The 19,866-nt window shown below is 37.9% G+C and overlaps 1 protein-coding gene across 5 annotated transcripts in view; it reads left to right on the top strand.

The window, feature by feature from the left end:
- The window catches only part of mcf2l2 (MCF.2 cell line derived transforming sequence-like 2), a 241,474-nt gene that overhangs the window by 186,914 nt on the left and 34,694 nt on the right, over positions 1-19,866 (top strand). For all 5 annotated transcript variants that reach the window (XM_030133254.1, XM_030133256.1, XM_030133255.1 and 2 more), the window contains exons 26-27: positions 4,949-5,003; positions 5,634-5,731. In XM_030133254.1, the coding sequence (XP_029989114.1) occupies positions 4,949-5,003; positions 5,634-5,731 (153 nt within the window). The remainder of the gene's footprint in view (positions 1-4,948; positions 5,004-5,633; positions 5,732-19,866) is intronic.

Raw genomic sequence — 19,866 nt, 5'->3', positions numbered from 1 at the left:
CAGCCATACAACCCACCAAAACTGACTTTCTGCTTTTATTCCATCGCTAGCTGAACATGCAGGAACACACCACACACTGCAAACTAGGAGCAAATCAGCCAAAAAATTTCTCTGGCAGTTTTTGGAATCGAACCAGCACCACTTCGGTCCCAAGCTGCTTCTCCAACCATCTAGGTCTGAGCAGCCCCCTTTAATGAATGTAAACGCCTGTGTTTGTCTCTTAAAAAAAAAGGTAGAACTGCTCTAAGATTGATATTGAACCTTTTTTTTTTTAATGCGCAAGTGGATGCATTTAGCAAAGTACATAGAAAATATTATTGGAAATTCTGAAAGAAATACTTAGCAAAACAGAGGAAAACTGGAATGGGAACTGGAAGTAATAAAATTGAAAATGCTAACCTAAATAGTCACCTGATGGTAGGTTTACCCCAACATTCCACTTCCTGTGATTCGCACTATGGGTCATGGTAAAAATATGAAGAGCATCTCCGTATATGCATGAAGTATAGACTGCAGACAGTTGCATGTGATTTACTGCATGGCATGGCAAATATTTGTCACATTCTCATTAACAGGCTGACACAATGCCAGCCACGATTTTACTCATTTGAAAAGAATGGACTGAGTTTGATGCCAGCCATTGTTTGTGAGTGTGCACAGTGTTACTCCTCAGCAACTCACTTCAAATCCTTAGTGCTGCTCCCTGCCAAAGCTCTCCTCTCACACTGTTGTCGGCTGCACACACCTCAATGAGACTACCCTTTATGAATAAAACATAGCTCGATCCATGATGAAAAAATATATCTCTTGTGCTGAATACAATATTTGGGGCATGTGGAATGGCTCCGTGCTGAGTCTGCATTTCTGCGACAGGTTCATTGGTTGCTGGGAATAGGAGGTGACAAGCCAAATCATTCACAGAGCTTGGTATTTCACTTATGTGAGCTCTGCATTTGGCCAAGGCTGTGCCTCACTGTCTGCAGCTATTTTACTAGATTCTTCTCTAGAGATTTCTTCTCACACAGCAGAATCCTGTGGCATGCCAGATTTGTTAACGTAGCATTTATAAACCTTCTTGTTTAGATATGGGCTGATATCTGGAGCTGTATCCCTGGTGACTTTACTGTTCTGATGTTTCTTTCTCTCTTTATAGAGCCACAAAGTGATTTCTATCAGGCCAATAAAAGCAGCTTACAGAGTTGACACAGCAGTTTGGGGGATTTTAAGCATGGAAATAACTCAGAGATGTTCTAATAGAAGGAGAGGGAAGGGTCAGAGAGGCTTACTGGTGTAAAAGATATGTCACCCTATAACACCGCTGTGGAGGTCACACTGAAAATACAAGCTGAAAGTCGTAACCTTAGTTTTCACAGCTGATCAGAAAGACTGGAGGTCGACACCACTTTGTATCGTGTCCTGGGCAGTAAGTGTCCGCCTCTATGATTTGAAACCTTGACCTGTGTAATAATATTAACCTATGTTAGGCTACTGTCAGCACTACCGATGTCTCAAATTTAAAGACTATCAGAGCAACATTTGCCCTGTCCTGAACAGATTGTATAAAAGAAAGGGATATAGCTTGTTATTTTTTTTTTTTTTTTACAATTTTCACTACCCAAACTGTAGCAGCAACCAGATTTGCTATGCATCTGAGAAAGCTACTTCTATTTCACCACTAGTATTATGAAAGACTCTAGGGGCATTTTCAGACCGGGTATCCAAGTCCGTATCCCAGCACGTTGGACCCCAAAGTCCACTTGATTTTATCAGTGTCAATGCAAATGTTCCAACAGCGAGTACCGTACCCGAGTCCAGCTGAGAAGGTAGTCCTGGTTACAGACTGTGTGGATGCCAGTATGTAACATTGTAATCTGTACCCGAGACCAGAAATGACCCAATCATCATACCAGCCCCAGATTCGCATGGCACAGGCTCACCTTATCAACCGTACGGCTCGGTGATATATCAGGGACAATGAAAGTTGCTCTAATTCTCTTTGCCTCAAACAGGCTAACACAGTGGTCCCCAACCGTTTTTGGCTTGGGACCCCATTTTAACATCACAAATTTCTGGCCAACCCAGATATTCAAAACCAAGACTTTTTTTTTTTTTGCTAAAATTAATTTGTTTTTGATCATGTAATAGTTTGCTATACTATATTGCAAATAAACGTTAATTTTAGATGATATTTAGTCTATGTAATGTATATTATTATGGACGGAGGCAGAAAAGCCAGGTGTAGATTACTGCACAAAGTGAGAATTTTATTTTCCTTGGCCAGGATATGTACAGTCAGTCCAGTTTGGAATTACAAGGCTGACAATTAATACTGAACAAACAATAACACAAACTATGAATTATGAAAGAGCTGCCGCATCTGAAACCGACCACAATGAACATTTGAAAGATGAACAGTACCACAGTTTTATTTTTATCAATTGCTAGAAATTTTAGGCAACCCTGTTTGAATTCCAGATGACCCCATGTGGGGTCCCGACCCCAAGGTTGAAAAACACTGGGCTAACAGATAGAAAAGTATTGCCTGCCTTGCCACCATTGTAGACAGATGAATAGAACAGTTGCTCAGTTGATGACGTAAGGGTTTGTCACTTCCACGTTTGTTGGATAGCTACAGAATTCCTTCCACACCACCACCTACTGTTTCGGTCTTTTAACACCCACTCGTTCTTGGGCATGGGCTGCGATACACACTTGTAAACACAACATCTGCGTTAAAGGTGTGATCGTATCCAGGTACAACACAGATCTGGATACCCAGTCTGAAAACACCCTAGAACACATTTCATTTTAAAGTGACAGACAGTAGTGTTCACTGGTACTGGTGTGGACTGGGTAATAAGAATAACAATCATTTTCAATCTTCAAGTTTGCATTTTGGCTACTGCTGTTAAATATAATCAGTTTTTGGAACCATTTTTGGATAATAAAGTAGATCTGGGGAAAACTGTTTGTGTGTGTGTGTCGGGGGGACTCACCAAACTAATGCTAGCTTACTGAAAACACTAACTACACTGCTGTTAGACTAAAGGCCAGCATTAAAGTATTTTCAGTTACTAAACAATTACCAACACAGGCAGTTACAATAAGCAACCATGTGTCATGCATTATGTCCCTATGCACTGGCATCCCACAGGGTTGTGTCCTTAGTCCACTTCTCTACAGCCTTGTTTTACATGTGACTGCTCCCCTCTGCATCATTACGATGGAATTTACCAAGCAGGTCAGTGCATCTTCACTCCAGTCTACAAATTCACCACATTTCTTGGCCTGATTTTGACTTCTCTTGAGGCAGCAACACTACCTTAGTGATTGGGAACTCAACAGTACCTTTCCTGCCTCAGAAAACCGATGAAAGTAGAAACTTCTGTTGAATTTTTAGCACTGTGCCATTGAACGCATGCAAACACTCTGCCTGTCAATGTGCTTCAACAGCTGCATGAAAGCAGAGCATCAAACTTGCCAGACAGTAATAAACAACACACAGGGAATATCATCAGGGCCCAGTTACCTGAGATCTCCATCGTCTGTGCCTCCAGCTGCCTACGCTGATCCCTCGGCATCATCATTCACATTCAGCCCATCACCTGCTCAACCTTCTGCCCTCAGGGAGCAGATACAAGTCGATCAGAGCATGGACTATTTGCTTGAACAACAGTTTTTTTCCTTCAAGCAGTCAGGCTGCTTAACACAACACAACCCCCGCCCACACCCCTCGAATACCCATCTAATACCCCTACACACACTTTACATAAGAGCTGTCACACTGGCTTTGTTTGCACTACTTGCACTTTGACTTTGAGCTAAAGGTCCATCTAATATGTGATATATTTTCTATTTTCACCTATTCTTAATTTTGTTCACTGTGCTGCTCAGGAGTTGCTTTGCTGTTTCATTGTTTTTATGACAATTACAACAAGTGGTGCCAGGCACACCAAACTCCACCTCTCGCACGTATTGTAGCTTATTTTGGCATTGATCCAGCTGATGTCATCATGTCTATGTGTGTGCTGATGTCAGCATATCAATTGCCTCTATATATCTGCCAAGTTTGAAGTAAATTGAAACAAAATTGATGTTTTAATAGACATGTGAAATTTTGGCCATTGTAAGTAAATGGAAGAAGAAAAAACATTTTTAAAAATTCATTAAAAATTTTAACTTTGACCTACTTTTCCCAAAATGTAGTGACATCTATCCTATGTCATCGGCAATCTATAAACCCAATTTGGCATGAATTCAACTCATAGTTTTGCTGCTACAGATATGTGAACTTTTGCCCATTAAAAGTAAATGGCGGGGGGGGATTACAAAAATTAATAAAAAATTTGAACTTTTACATTCTTTCCCAAAACGTAATCACATCTATTTTGGGTCACTTGCAATCTACAAACCAACTTTGGTATGAATTCATCCAGTAGTTTTGTTGCTAGGGTGTTAACAAACTAACAAACAAACCGAACCAAAACCAATACCCCTCACCTCCCCCTTGGGGGGCGGGGTAATAATCTTGATCAAGGACACTTGATACTTAATGCAATTTAGTAAAACAGTTATTTAATACTAAGTGGCCTAGTTTAAGGGTAGTTGATGGACAACATAATGGCCAACATTAGCTGATGTGACTAAGTTATGCTAACATGACAAGAATTATAATAAAGGACTAATTGTTTTGACGGTAACATCTAGTTGCCATCACTAATATTACATGTTGACATACTTCCCACATTGGCTTCAGTTTCCTGTGTTGTTTCACCCAAAGAAACAAGGTCACAATTTCAGCAGCAGGAAAGATACTTTGAGGAGTGGTCATCACAAAGCCCCTGCCAAACCTAATGTATGTAAATACTTTAGGAGCATTACCATGAGTATAGAGATGTGAACCACATAAAAACGTTAATATATAACAATGTTTTTCTTTTTTTCTCAGAGGCCAGCCAGCTTCACCAGAAGTTCTCTGATAACATCTATGGAGCTCCAATAAGGTGAGGCCATCCACTGAATCCCATGAATTTTTAAATGTTGGAACTTGTAAAAAGAAATCCTGTTTATGTCCCTCTGATTTGCTTTGATAATACATTTGGGTAGTAAAGCAGTAGTTTACAATCAGGACTTTCACTGTCCCATACACCTTAGTGATGCAAACAACAACACATCAGCATTTTACACGACATCTATATCATGTTGGCTCAAACCATTTTTCACTAAGTTTTTCCAGTTTTCAGTGTCATTGTTAATGCTCATTTTTTGTTCTATTCAGTGTTAGTTTGACTCTTTTTTTTTTTTTTTTTTTTTTGTAATGTGTTCTATTTGCCTGAAGCAAGACTCAAAAAAGTTATTAAAAAGTAGATCTGCTGACATAAAGTTGGCACAGTTAAAACACTTGAGACTTCATGGCCACCCATAATACTAAACTTAAGATATGAAATAAATCAAGAAATCAAAAAACTAAAGACACTTCTCAAGAATTTGAGCTTGTTTCATTTAGTTTTATAAATGCACAATAAATTGTCAATTAGTTGGAGTCTTCATTTTTATTTCAGTCAATCTTTTGCCATGCAGCTTTCATTATTTCTTTAATCATAATACTTTTACTGTTACTTTTGCTTTAATAGGAATATGCGAAAGATGGCCCTGAGACAGTCTGATTCATCGAGTCCAGAGACCGGCTTCAGAAGAACCAACCCCAGCCCCAACATGAGACAGAAGAGAGGTAAGCATCACTTTCTCTTTGGCCGAATGTAGGAAATGGAACCAAAGTAGAAGGAACTTTAATGGGTAATTCTGATTTTTTACAAGTGGAGTCTTATTTTTGTACCTCAAGCACAGTTAATTGTACACTGGAAAAAGAGGAAACACAAACAACCACAGACACACTTGTCAACCGCAGTCGGGTATAAGATAACAGGTACGATTTCATGCTTCTGAGAAACCCAGCGAGTGAGAATATCAGCAGTATTAGTGAGGCTTGTGTTGACCAGAGCAGTGTGTGTTTGTTTGCGAGTGTGTGTTTGTGAACCAGAGCCAAGACTAAGTCAAAGCGACAGGAGACATCTTCCACAATCTTCTCCAGTGGACCACTTTGTCTCCTGCCTTCCCTCTTTCCCTCCTGTTACCAATGCAGCTTTTCTCCCTCATGTCTTTACTTTCACTTCCACCTCTCCAAACTTTACTCTCAGCCTGCACAGATTTCCACCAGTGGAAAAGTTGGTTTGTTAATCATAATACAAAACTTCTTACAAATTATTACCTCCATCAGGAGGTATTGTGATCGCTTTGCTTTGTGTGTTTGTTTGTGTGTTTGTTTGTTAGCAGGATAACTCAAAAAGTTATGGACGGATTTTCATGAAACTTTCAGGAAATGTTGATACTGGCACAAGGAAGAAATTACAAGATTGTGGTGGTGATTGGGAGGGGGAGGGAGAGAGATTTGTGTTGGCGGAGGTCTGCGCTCTCCGAGTGCTTTTCTTGTTGTGTTTTTTTTTCTTTCTTTTCAGTTTTAATACCAATAGTTCCAATACAAATACCTACTATTATTAATTTGAATGTAATAATGGTCCAGTTGCAGTAAAAATGAAAGTCAAAACTCAAAAGTTTGTTGATTGTCAGACAAAATACAATTCCAATAGGTGTCCCTTTTTGTCAAAATAATTTTGTATCATGTCTAGTTTTTGTACGATAACCTTGTTTTGAGTCCTCCCTTCTGCAGTCATGTGTTGCTGCGCCCCTGGGTTAGCATCGCCTGTTGAGCTAGCAAGGCTAATGTTATCCTCCTCATCCTCCTGCATCAACAAGAAAGTGTTACTTTTGCTCTTCTTTTCCTTTTTCGGTGGCATAATGTTGTCTTTGGTGGTTCACCACAATTAAGCCCAAGAATGTTGCATTTAAGTCCACTTTGAAAGAATGGTTTTCACAAGCTCACCAGGAGCATACGAAAGACATCTTTTTAGCTCAGCCATAACCATGTCCCCAGACCATCGTTTGCTCACGATTTATGATGAAGGGTGTTTGCTAACGGGTGTATTCACTATTTAACCCAGAATGAACGCCTCTGCTCCCACTGTTTCCAGACCTCCGAGGCCCACGTTAAAATCAGCCGTTACGCAGAACTGGGCGAGTGCACACTTTTGACCAACTAGCTCAGAAACGGGATTGCGCATTTTGCGTTGCGTTGGTTGTTAAACAAAGAGCGAGCCCAGAAACGGGATAGCGCAAATGTGTGAAATGGATGCATCGTGCTGGGCTTAACGATTTAATGGGCCAGCGCAGAAACAAGCCCTTGATTTACAAAGATGCTTTAGAGTCATGTTAGAATGTAAAAACCTTTACACATTTCATTGCAACCCAGTGGATGGTTGTTCGTTTGTATATGTCAACGTTGCGATCAACTGGTAACACTTCCAGGGTGAACCCCACCTTCACCCAATGGCTGCTGGGTTCCTGCACCGGAACGACCCTCCTGCTCAATAAGCAGTTTGAAAATGAATGAACTCAAGCAGTCTGTGTAATTAATTGCAACACTGTAGCTGCATGTACAAGAAAATTTAGATATTGCCAAAGTATTGTAGTAATGTCAGTCCAACATGATGCTAAAATGCAAAGATTCAAGTCGGATGACATCACAAAGCCATCACACACAGCCTACGACTCCAAAAACTAGAGAAAAGAGGAGTGCTTATCACAGTTTGGAAATAACTCAGCTACATTTTGTGAAAAGTGAGAGAATTGTCATTGAGATAAAGGATAGTAATTGTGTCTCATCAGATCTTTTGGCCAAATGTCCCAGATGGCTATAATGTAAAAATGCTGAAAATCAGAGCCCTATCTCTTATTCATAGTCAGTGAAGTGTTGGACAAATGACCTGTGGGGTCGTTTTTTAACCAGAAGTCCATCCATCCTTCCTTCCATTTCCTGCTCCTTATCAGGGCCCAGGTCACAGTGACAGAACCCTAAGCTGAAGCTGATTTCATGCATATGAAGCTTACTGTTATCTCAAACACACTTTGACCTTTCAGTAACTCTTACAGGATATTTGGTTTTTGATTGATTTGATTGAGCAGCAGTTGTAACCACCAGGGTGCAATTTGTCCAAAAACCAGAGGGGCGGTATGTTTTTTTTTTTTTTTTTTTTTTTTTGTCGGAGCAGGGTGGGGGGTGGCAGCTATGTACGTGGGGGTGCGGTCCATAACTAACGTAGCTAAGGCTGGCGTGAATCGAAAGTGAAACTTTACGTATTTTCAACATCCAACTCCCGGGTTCTATTTCTTTATTATGCAGTGGATCTTACACGAAATTTTCACAATTTCTAACCTGTATCCACTGGACACACAAATGCTGGGCCCCATGACTTTGTCATATTTACCCCCCCTTTATGGCGCCCCAGTTCATAGGGATGTTCACAAATTCTGAGACTGGTGACAGTTCAGTTCAGGTGAACGTTAGTACCAGTAATGTAGGATACAGGTGTAAGAAACCTGTCACAACCTGCCTGTTATTTCAATTGGTTGGTTGCTGCCACCCCCCCCCCCACACACACACACCCCCACCGAGGATGAAATTCAATGAGCAGAAGTAGGGATGTAAAAACCAGAGGGGGGGTTGATCTGGCCCATCCCCCCCAACAAATCACACCCTGGTCACCACTTTGGTTGAAAGATAAAATAATTATACTATACCATGTAATAATTACTACTATGTAATTATACTACTTAATACAGGGTGTCCCAAAAAATTTACATCATTTGAGTTGTCCATATTGGAGTGACAACATGGTCAGGAGAAATGAGACTTAATAGGATTTATTTTGGACATAAAATGTTTTATACTACAAATTTCAAATGAAAAATTCTGTTGGACGGTAATTTTATAATGTTCTAAAGTTATTACAAATGTTCAATGTGTGCGGGTTAGGGTTAGGGTTATGTGGGTGTACTTCAATATGTCTATTCCTGAAAGCAGAACAATAAAATGATTACAAATGATTACACTTTCTTGAGCAAAAAGAGCAAACAAATTTTAAACAAATTATTAGGTGATGAAATGATGTCAGATTTTTTAGGACTCCCTGTAATTATTAAGTGATAACTGTAATATTCTCAGTCAACCTCAACAAAGTTTTTTGTATCTGAGAATTTCACATAACTGTTGCCAAACTTTTCTATTACTCTCTGTTACTTGTAAAGTTACAGCCCCATCAACACGGCCTCTTCTATTGTTGTGCCACCCATTATAGTTTTTGCTCTGAAAAAAACTATACAACTGTTCCGCATAGTGAAAAATAAACCCTGTGCGCCCAAAGTCATCAGCAGGGGTTCGGAGCAGATGCCAAATGTCTTGACTCAGTTCACAAACTCATTATACTGTACATACCTGCAGTGTATTATGGCAAAATGTCACCTCAAAAAACAAAACAATAAGAGATTTACGCGATTTGAAGAGTGTCAAAAGAGTCAGGGCGGACTGAAAATAGTCAAGTTTGTTACGTAAGGCAAACAAGCGACAGATGTGTAAAATGCTTTGGGTAAATGCAGTTCTGCGTAGTGCCCTTCAGTGTTTGGTATTAAATTGTGTTCAAAAGGAGCTCCGAGCAGCTGTACGTACTTATTGTCTCTGCTCTCTTCATGCATTTTTATCCTCAACCTTTCCTCGCTCAGGTTCATACACACACATACACTCATGCGCTCCGACTTCTCAGCGAGTATGAAGGTAAAGGTTAGAGACAGTTGACAGCGGCTGTTGTTTTTCTGCTCACCTCTCAAATGGGTGTCTGGCCACTATTATAAAAGCCACTGTCCAAACCCATTTCTGTCTGCTCACATCCATTCACACCTGCTCCTCCTCTCTCCTTTTCTTCTGCCTCCTCTGTCCCTTCTTCTTTGACTTTTTTCTCTCTCCTTCCGCCACACCTCCCGACACCCATCCCTCCATTGCTTTGTCCTTTTATCTCTATACCTACCTTCTTTTCCTTTTCATGCTCCTCCCTGCGTCTCTTTTCTTTATATTTGCCGTTTTCCTTGTCCACAAACTCTGTACTCCAGTAGAAATAGAGATACATTTGATACAGATTAACCCATAAAGACCCAATACTACTTTTGTTCTACTACAGCAGTTCTCAAATGAATTTTTTTTTCTCTATTTAACGTTCCTTGAGTGATTTATCACCATTTATTATAATATCATTGTCTGTATTTTGCGATTCTTTAATAAAAATCAGGTATTTTCCCATATTTTATTTGCTGATCATGTAGATATGTAGATTGTTTTTCTCTATTTAACCTTCCTTGAGTGATTTATCACCATTTATTATAATATTATCTTCTGTATTTTGCATTTTTTCAATAAAAATCAGGTATGTTCTCATATTTTATTTACTGATCATGTAGAAATATAGATTTTTTTTCTATATTCAACCTTCTTTGAGTGATTTATCACTATTTATTATATTATTATCTTCTGTATTTTGCATTTTTTCAATAAAAATCAGGTATGTTCCCATGTTTTATTTGCTGATCATGTAGATATGTAGATTTTTTTTTTCCTATTTAACCTTCCTTGAGTGATTTATCGCCATTTATTATAATATTATCTTCTGTATTTTGCATTTTTTCAATAAAAATCAGGTATGTTCTCATATTTTATTTACTGATCATGTAGAAATGTAGATTTTTTTTTTCCCAATTTAATCTTCCTTGATTGATTTATCACCATTTATTTTAATATTATCGTCTGTATTTTGGGATTCGTCAATAAAAATCAGGTATTTTCCCATATTTTATTTGCTGATCATCTAGATATGTAGATTTTGTCTCTATTTAACCTTCCTCGAGTGATTTATCACCATTTATTATAATATTATCATCTGTATTTTGCAATTCTTCAATAAAAAAAAAAAGTAGTAGAAAGTTATTATTTACAGTCAGAGTATGAAAAATATTGAAGAAATTTTAAATCATAATCATGGATAAAAAAAAAAAAATGTTGAGAGTAATTAAGTATAAACCATCTCTGAGGTATTTTAGAAGCAAAGATAACAATTTAAACAAAACTAACCAATGCAGTGATATTTATTACAATATAAAACTATATTCTGACATTTGCCATTAATGTTATGTATCCCAGACCCCTGCTGTTAGACAAGAAACACCTGAATTCAACATGTCCCAATACTTTTGTCTATATAGTGTACTGGTTTGAAACAGACTAATTCAAGACTTTTACTGAATTAAAAGTGAAAATGCATCAGCCGTCTCTCATCACATTATGTTAAGATAATGTATGATCTGGTAAATCATTCTAACTTCAAATAAACTAAAATATGAGTTTGTTCTTTGGACAAATTATTTTCCAGTGTCACAACTCAAAATACTGATGTCTTTTCTTCCATCTTTTTGTTTTTGTTCAATGCGTTTTACATTCTTTTATCTTGTTGCATCTGTTACATCCTTTTTGTTTTTATCGCATCTTTTACGTCATTGTTTCCATGCTGCTTATATCTTTTGCCTCGTTTATGCCATTTTCATGTTGTTGTGTCTTATATGTATTTTTCCATCCTGTTGTATCTTTCGCGCAGCTTTCATCTTCTCATGTTTCTTTTTTTCATCGGTTCATACGTTTGTCGTGAGTGATACGGGAGAAGGAAAAATCTACTTATCTGAAAATACTCGAAATATTTCAACATAATTACCTCCCTGGTGTATTACTGTTCCAAAAATATATCCGTTGTTGGTTGTTTTTAACTTTTTGCTGTTCTATACATGATGAGTTTCACACCCACACATACAGAAATACACTTTGGTCATCTGTTTATTGGTTCACACCCGCTTTTCCCTGGTGTCACACTTTTTATCGGCTAATTTGGGATGTGTCGACTCGTTGGTTTGCATGAGGCCGTGTGACGATGTGTGTTTGTACCAAAGGTGTTAATTTGCCAGTCTGATGGAAAAAGGGAAGATTTAGAGATCTGATTTTCACCTGATGGTAAATTGTGATCTGCATCTGGATCTGCTAGAACAAACCATCCACTTACATCCTATTTAAAAACCATGGATGTTGACATTTAGTCTTAGAGCAGAGATTCTCATTTACTGTCTTTACCCAAGGTCAAGTCATAACCCACTTTTGTAGAAGGGACGGATGGATAGTCCACTACTTTTTGATTCATAACTTTTGAATCAGACAAGTTTAAGACAAATATTACAAATAATTGGAAAGGTCTAAATGCAATCTTAAACATACTCAAAGGGCAACATTTAATTTCAAATACATTTATTATTATTCTTTATGTCTGTTAATGTTTTTTTTCCCTCCTGTCAGTTATCAAGTTCTTAGATAAGTGGACATGGGTGACAATTTTCTATTTCCCAGCTCTTGTATCTACCCACAGAAATTTAAAAAAAAAATAAATAAATAAATAAATAAATAAATAATAATAATAATAATAATAATAATCCAACATTAACCCATAAAGACCCAGTGCTACTTTCGTGGCAGTTCCCAACTTCATTAGTCTCTCTATTTAATCTTTCTGAAGTGATTTATCACCATTTATTATAATATTATCCTCTGTATTTTGCATTTTTCAATGAAAATCTGGTATTTTCCTATATTTAATTCACTGATCATGTAGATGTTCGTAAAAGCCCAGATTAAAGTTGTCATAATATCAGAAACAGAGAAAAAGGAAGAAAACACGACTTTTCCGGCAAAATATATAATTAACTGAACTTAAATCAAGTGTCTCCATCCTCTGTCATTTAACAAAATCCAAATATTTACTGGTGAAATAATGTTGTAGAAGATGATAGTGTTTCCACGGTAACAGTGGAGCCTCTGAACATCCAAATGGGTCATATCTGATGTCCATGAAAAGATGACAAACTGCATTTTGCACCAATTATTTACATGTATTGATAGGCTTAGTTGATCAACAGGTATTAAACAGTTCAAATCAGTAGATGGCTTTGGTCACCAGTGGATGTTTGGGTCTTTATGGGTTAAAAATAATATCTCGTAGGTTTACATTGAGATTCAAATGCCTAGAAAATACCAATGTCCTGATGCTAAAATTTAGAACAGCACTAATACTTATTTTATTATTAGTACTGTAAAAGATAAAATAAAAAAGATAAAATAAAAAAATAAATAAAAGTTAAAAAAATAAATAAAAGAAGAACAGAAAAAAAAGAACAGCACTAATAGCACTCAGACCCATGGAGACACTCATTTCCTGTTATTCCACCCTGCCTGCATTTACATTCATAACCACAGTACATTTTATTACCAGCTGTATATGTAGACATAGTATTTCCATTTAGCGGGCTGAAATTGCCATTATAAAAATAAATCCAAGAACATTTATTGATAAAGACATCCAAACAAGAGTGGAGAGTGAGTCATTGTGTGTTATGATGTACCCAAATGTACTCCGCTTTCTCATCATCTTCCATCTTCCTCTGCAACCCTTGCTTGCCTTCCTACATTATTTCTCTGTGTGTCAGTATGATAATGATGACAGCGGTAGTGTGAGCAGTAAGAGAGCTAATCCCACCACAGGGCAGAGACCGACAGAGCTGTCCTTGAAACACAATCCCTGCATAAAAACCCAATGCATCATTCACTCACTCAAACCAAAAATCATAGAGATGTATCGCACTATTGCATCGCTGCATTTTTGCTTTTTACTCCATTATACAAACAGAAAATATATACTTAAAACACAGCCAGAAACAACTGGTTTTATTTGTGCATGTAATCACACTAACTCCAGCTTTCATTAACCCACAAAAACCCAAACCTCCACTGATCTAAAATGTTAAATAACTGATGGTCCACTAATCCTTTCAATACATGTAAATAATTGGTGTAAAATACAGTTTATCATCTTTTCATGGTCATCAGATATGACCCATTTGGACGTTCAGAGACTCTGTAGTTTTTTTTGGAGACACCATCATCTTCTACAACATTGATTCACCAGTAAAACCCATGGAGTTGGATCAATGACAGTGAATGGACACACTTGTTTTTATATTCAGTTGATATATTTACTGAAAAAGTCACTTTTTTTTGTTTTTTCTGTTTTTGATATAATAACCCTCAACTTTACTCTGAGCTTTAATAAACATCTACATGATCAGTGAATTAAATATAGGAAAATACATGATTTACACTGAAAAAATGCAAAATAAGAAATATAATATTACAATCAATGGTTATAAATCACTTAAGAAATGTTAAATATGGAGAAAAAATTATTTGGGAACTGCCACAAAAGTAACACTGGGTCGTTGTGGGTTAATGAGAAAAGAACTAAGCAAGAAACATGGGGGTCTCGCTAAAAAGTTGAACAAATGGCAGATTAGCGCTTCATCCCATATAAAGGTCACATATTTATATTATCACTGTTTTTACAGGAACACCAGTATCCTCATTGGATTACATGTAGGATCTTCTGTTCACATTGCACACCAAGAAAGCTGGTTCTCCATGTTCCTATTAACATCATTATTACCTCCGCCAAGGAGGTTATGTTTTTGCCAGGGTTTGTTTGTTTGTTTGTTTGTTTGTTTGTTTGTTTGTTTGTCTGTCCGTTAGTGTGCAACATAACTCAAAAAGTTATGGACAGATTTGGATGAAATTTTCAGGGTTTGTTGGAAATGGGATAAGGAAGAAATGACTAAATTTTGGTGGTGATCGGGGGTGGGGGGGCCCACGGGGGGGGGGGCACTGATCAGCCTTGGCGGAGGTCTGCGCTCTCCGAGTGCTTCTAGTTAGTGTGTTGATTTCCGTGTACTGTTTACTCAGGTGATTTTTACATCACAAAGTAGTATTTTTTGTACCTGTAATATATTACACTGGGTTACAAAAAATGTTTTTTTGCAAGTTGTCTAGGTTTTTTCAACTGAATTAGGACCATGTTGCACCGCTAAATCCAAAAATGACATCTGTTTTTCTCAATCAGGTCAGGGTTTTTTGCTAATTTGATTTTAAAAAATTGGATCTTCTCACAAAATATGATCATTAATACCAAAATAAGATTGGTAAGCACACTTTATGAAACTTGTGACTTGATTCCTGTTAGGTACAATGGCGTATTCACCGCAGATGTAGCAGAATATGTCAGGCTTATTTTTGCAAGATCTTCTAGTCGAAGCCATTTCATTCACCTGTAGTAAAAAATGCTCCTGGAAAACATCTCGCTCCGCACCTTTAAGTCTTTCAGAGGAAGACTGAAGACGCTTTCACACCTGAAGTCCTGGTCAAATTAGACACCATTTTCAGTAATCTCACTTTATGCTCCAAAACTAGCTTGTTTGTAGTGGAAATCTTATATAACTTTGAGCTGAGCAGTTCTAGTAGCTGACTACGCTTCGCATTCTGGGATGCAGAGGCTAAGAGTTTGTACAGTAATTGTAAATGCTGTCTTTAAATTGAACAAAGTCTCTTAGCTACCGTTTGTCTCATATCTAGAGCACAACACCTTGTTCCTGCATGTACTTTCTTGCTCCCACCCAACACATATCTAACAAATAAGCAGAGTGAACATGTGATTTGTAGTGATACATTCTGGTACGCTTGGTTTTTTTTTTTTGGTTTTTTTTTTACTGTGTGAAAAAAACAAACCAATGGGGATACGCTTCAAGCTTACAACTCAACTAATTCAGACCAGAGTAAACATTTTAGCTGTGAAAACACACTTAGTCCCCGCCAACAGACAAGTCCAAGTCCAACCTGAGCCATTTACCTCCTTTCATCCAATCACACAGTTACTAATAAGCAGGTGATGATTGGTAGGTGAGTATGAAGAGTGGGCTGGATGTTGGCAGCTCAGTTTTACCACATATGAACTGTACTGACTCGTTCTCATTTGGTAAGAATATGTCATTAAAAATCTGCAGATGCACATAATTGTCTGTGGCATTATAATGTATGTAAGAGATAAAAGTCCATCTGTTCGCTCTGGTCATGAATGAACCTGTTTGAAGCGTTCACCAGGCTCTGAACATCCCCCCACAGTGAGGTCACATTGCCCTTCAGCCCAGACGTACAGACAGATGGACAGATGGAGCAGCAGTAGACGGATCTTTGTGATGTACAGATCACAGTACTGGAACGCTGAAGTACTGTACAGCGATGTCACATTACACAACAAGAAAATGACCAGAAAGTTTAAACGGCTGACTAATTGAGTTACTTTTCTGTACTGCACACTTTTCCTGCTGACAGGCCACTGCCTCGGCATGTCTTAATCTAAATTCTTAAGTGTTTCTTTGTCAACACCCTGGTTCATTCCCCCTTGCTCGCCTTCCTCAACAATTGGCCATTATTGAGCAGCTTCAGTTGAGTGATTCAGGGTTGATTGCCTTGCTCAAGGGCACTCTAATGTCAGTGGCTGAGCATGGGTAAATTGGTTCTTGTTACTTATTTTCAGTACAACTGTGTGTAGTTTGGATGAAAACATAGTTGTTATCAAATAAATGAATCTAATATTGTTAAATCAGCCAATTCTACCAGAACTACCACTTGCATCATCTCTGTTTATTCTCAGAGAGTTGGTGGTTCACTAGGAGTCAACTGTACATTTAAAAAAAAAAGTCATACTTTTTTGTCTGATTCTGTGGTGTGGTGGTCAGGAAAAAAAGCATGGACCCTGTTTACACTTAGTGTTAAGGTGCGTCTTGGTCAATTGGATCTCAAGTGTAGAGCAATGAATAAAAATGACCAGCAAAATGCCTTGTGGTCCAGTCACTCCAATCATTTGGCCTGAGCCTCATTTGACCACATTTTTTGGAGTGTAAACACTTACGTGTCAAGGACAGAACAGGAAAACACCTCAGCATCAATGTATGGGGGTGTCCCATCAGCACTTTAGTTCATACATGTACGTTAACAACCATCTTTGTTCAAATTCTTCTTTTTTTTTGTTTTCGTAGCCCACCTGAAACCTATCCATGGTATAAATGTCAGTGTGTCTTGGCTGCCCATGAGAGCCATGGCATCCAAAAGTGCAGAATATTTCGGTCCATGTTGGCCTTTGTCCCACTGCTTTAATGAAGCTTATATAATGAGTCACCTACTATTCTCCAGTTGGACCTTGTCAGTGATCTTGGGCTGAATTAGACACACATGAAGCCAATTACTGGCAGGTCAGGTCATACCATGTACACCAGAGGAATATAATTCCATAGCAAATATTAGCTAATATCCCGGGAATGGGACCCACTAATATAGAAAGACAATAAAGTAGAGTCAATGAAAGCAGGTCATATGTAACTCTGTAATTAAGCCAGTAGGTTATAATGTTTTGAGGTAAATGATGCAAGTGTCTCCATTCACCTTGGAGTAAAGTTTGATCCGCACTATCACCAAAATTATTAGAAATCATAATGTCCAGGAGGACACTATCAAACACTGGCTCACCACAAGGTTGCGTATTGTCTCCACTTCTGTTTATTATGTACACAGACAGCTGTAGAACTTCTTTAGAGGACAGGTTTATTGTGAAGTTTGCTGACGACACCGTCCTTTCATCCCTCCTTCAGGGGTCAGAGTCCGATCACGGTCATTCCTTATTAAAATTTGTCAGCTGGTGTAATGAAAATCATCTGGACTTGAATGTCTCAAAAACTAAAGACATGATCATAGATTTCAGACGCAACAACAATGACCACAAAGTGAGTGTGATCCATGGTGAAGAGGTTCAGATAGTGGATTCATACAAATATCTTGGTACTATTATTGACTGTAAGCTACGGTTTGATGCCAACTCTGAATCTGTGGTGAAGAGGGGCCAACAGAGAATCCATCTCATGAGGAGCCTGAACTCTTTTAATGTCAGTGAGAAGATTTTAAGAAACTTTTATTGTTTATTTAATGAAAGCCTTTTAACTTTTTCTTCTATCTGTTGGTTCAGCGTTTTAACTCTGAAAGACAAGCACATTCTGCATGCTATTGTAAAAATATGCTCCAAGATCATTGGAGTCAAACTTAGAGACTTGTCTCCCCTCTGGGAGCTTCAGGTGGTGAGAAAAGCTCAGTCCATCATCAGGGACCCTCACCATGTGTTGCATCTGAGGTTTGCCTTGATGCCTTCAGGCTGGCGTTATCATGCTCCTCAGAGGAGAACCAACAGATATTCTAAATCTTTTATTCCTTCAGCTATCACACTTTTAAACTCTGACAGAAGCCATTTTAGTCATTTTGTATGATTTATTTATTTATTTATTTATTTATTTTAATATTAGCGGAACCAATAGGGTCTTTAGTCTTTTAGTTTGCATTGGTATTTATTGATTATTTATTGTTGATTATTTAAATGCATTTATTCGTAGTTGCTTTCAGTAGTCCTGTATCTGTGCACTGATTTATTTATGTTTGTCACATTGCACTTTGGATGTGGGCTGATGTCTGGGCTGAAGTCTGTGGTAAGCTGCAAATGAATTGCCCATAAGGGATAAATAAAGTTTTCTGAATCTGAATCTGAATTATGTCAGTACTTCAGAATGAATTCCAAAAAGGAACTGATCCCTTTATTTGTTTCTGTTTGAAAATCATTCTCCTTAGCTGTAACAAACTGACTGTAGGAATGATGTTCTTAAATTGAATAGAGTGATAGTTTTAGTACAGTTAAAAGAGGTGCATCTATCTGTGGATTCGATAAGGTGTTTTCTCACTTTAAGAAAACCCTCCTCTGGAAAGTTGAATTAGCACTCTGCTATGAGGGCTTAATAGTGTCAAAGATAGTTTAGAAACAAAATGGTGCACATAAGGGTGATTTTCCTTCTTATTCCAAAAGTAGAAGTGCATGTGAACAGATTACCACCACTTCTTTGTCCCATAGTCACCCAATCAGATCAATTTTTCACAAGCCTCATACCTTCTGAACAGTATGACATTAAAATGACATTTTTCAGATATTCACTTCAGGGGAAACTTAAGACCTCTTTGTCTCAGCAACATATTTGAGATCTGGCAACACTTCTCTCTTCTAAAGGAGGTGGAAATAAAGTAAAACTAAAGTGATAAAGTTGATCTTCTCAGCAATACTAAAGATAGCAGTTCTTTATGGTACAAGGTGGTAGTTGTGTTAAGTCAGTTTCAACCATGTAGCTGTTACTTCAATACCCACTGAGTTCTCACAGATTTCCCAGAATGTATAAAAAGGGATATAAATATTGATCTTTAGTGTTTAACAGAAGAACTGGTTGGTCTATTGTACTCTGCTCAAGTGTGAATGAAAGCATACTATTTTATCATCAGTGGGATTGTAGTGTGAAAATGAATGCCTGGCCTTGACTACTACATTTTGCCAGCTTTTCCCACTACATCTTCTGATCTTTTTTGGTCTTACTTGTGGTGCAGTTATTCCCAGCACAACCAAAACACCTCTATTCATTGAGGAAGACTATGATATTTGATTGAAAGGTGTAGTAGAGGCTTGACTGGAGGATCTTTGATTTAATCACATTTTGACAGGCTCCTCATAAGGGACATATATCAAACCTCAACACTGACCTACACTACCAACCAAAACCTGGCCTTATCAGTGAGCAGCAACAAAGTCTAGAAAGCTGTTAACAGTGTTTGGCTCAACTGTTGTTAAAATCATTACTATAAAATGGATAGTTCCGGTTCTTGATTATCATTGACTGAGTTACGTTCAAAGCACCCTATAAATACGCACCTGTGACTGCACTGCATCAGTATTAGTATTACTTCAAAGTGTTATGGAGAGATAAAAATGAAAGGAGACGTACATAAATTAAGTGATGAGCTGGAAAAGTCAAGATTGGAAAACATGACTGCTGAAAAGACTGTGTGGTCCATCAGGTGTTGTACGAGAAAACTAC

The sequence above is a fragment of the Sphaeramia orbicularis genome, chromosome 4, assembly GCF_902148855.1.
Source record: "Sphaeramia orbicularis chromosome 4, fSphaOr1.1, whole genome shotgun sequence".
In the NCBI taxonomy this organism is placed as follows: domain Eukaryota; kingdom Metazoa; phylum Chordata; class Actinopteri; order Kurtiformes; family Apogonidae; genus Sphaeramia; species Sphaeramia orbicularis.
Note: the sequence above shows the minus strand (reverse complement) of the source record. Positions and strands in the feature narration are given on the sequence as shown.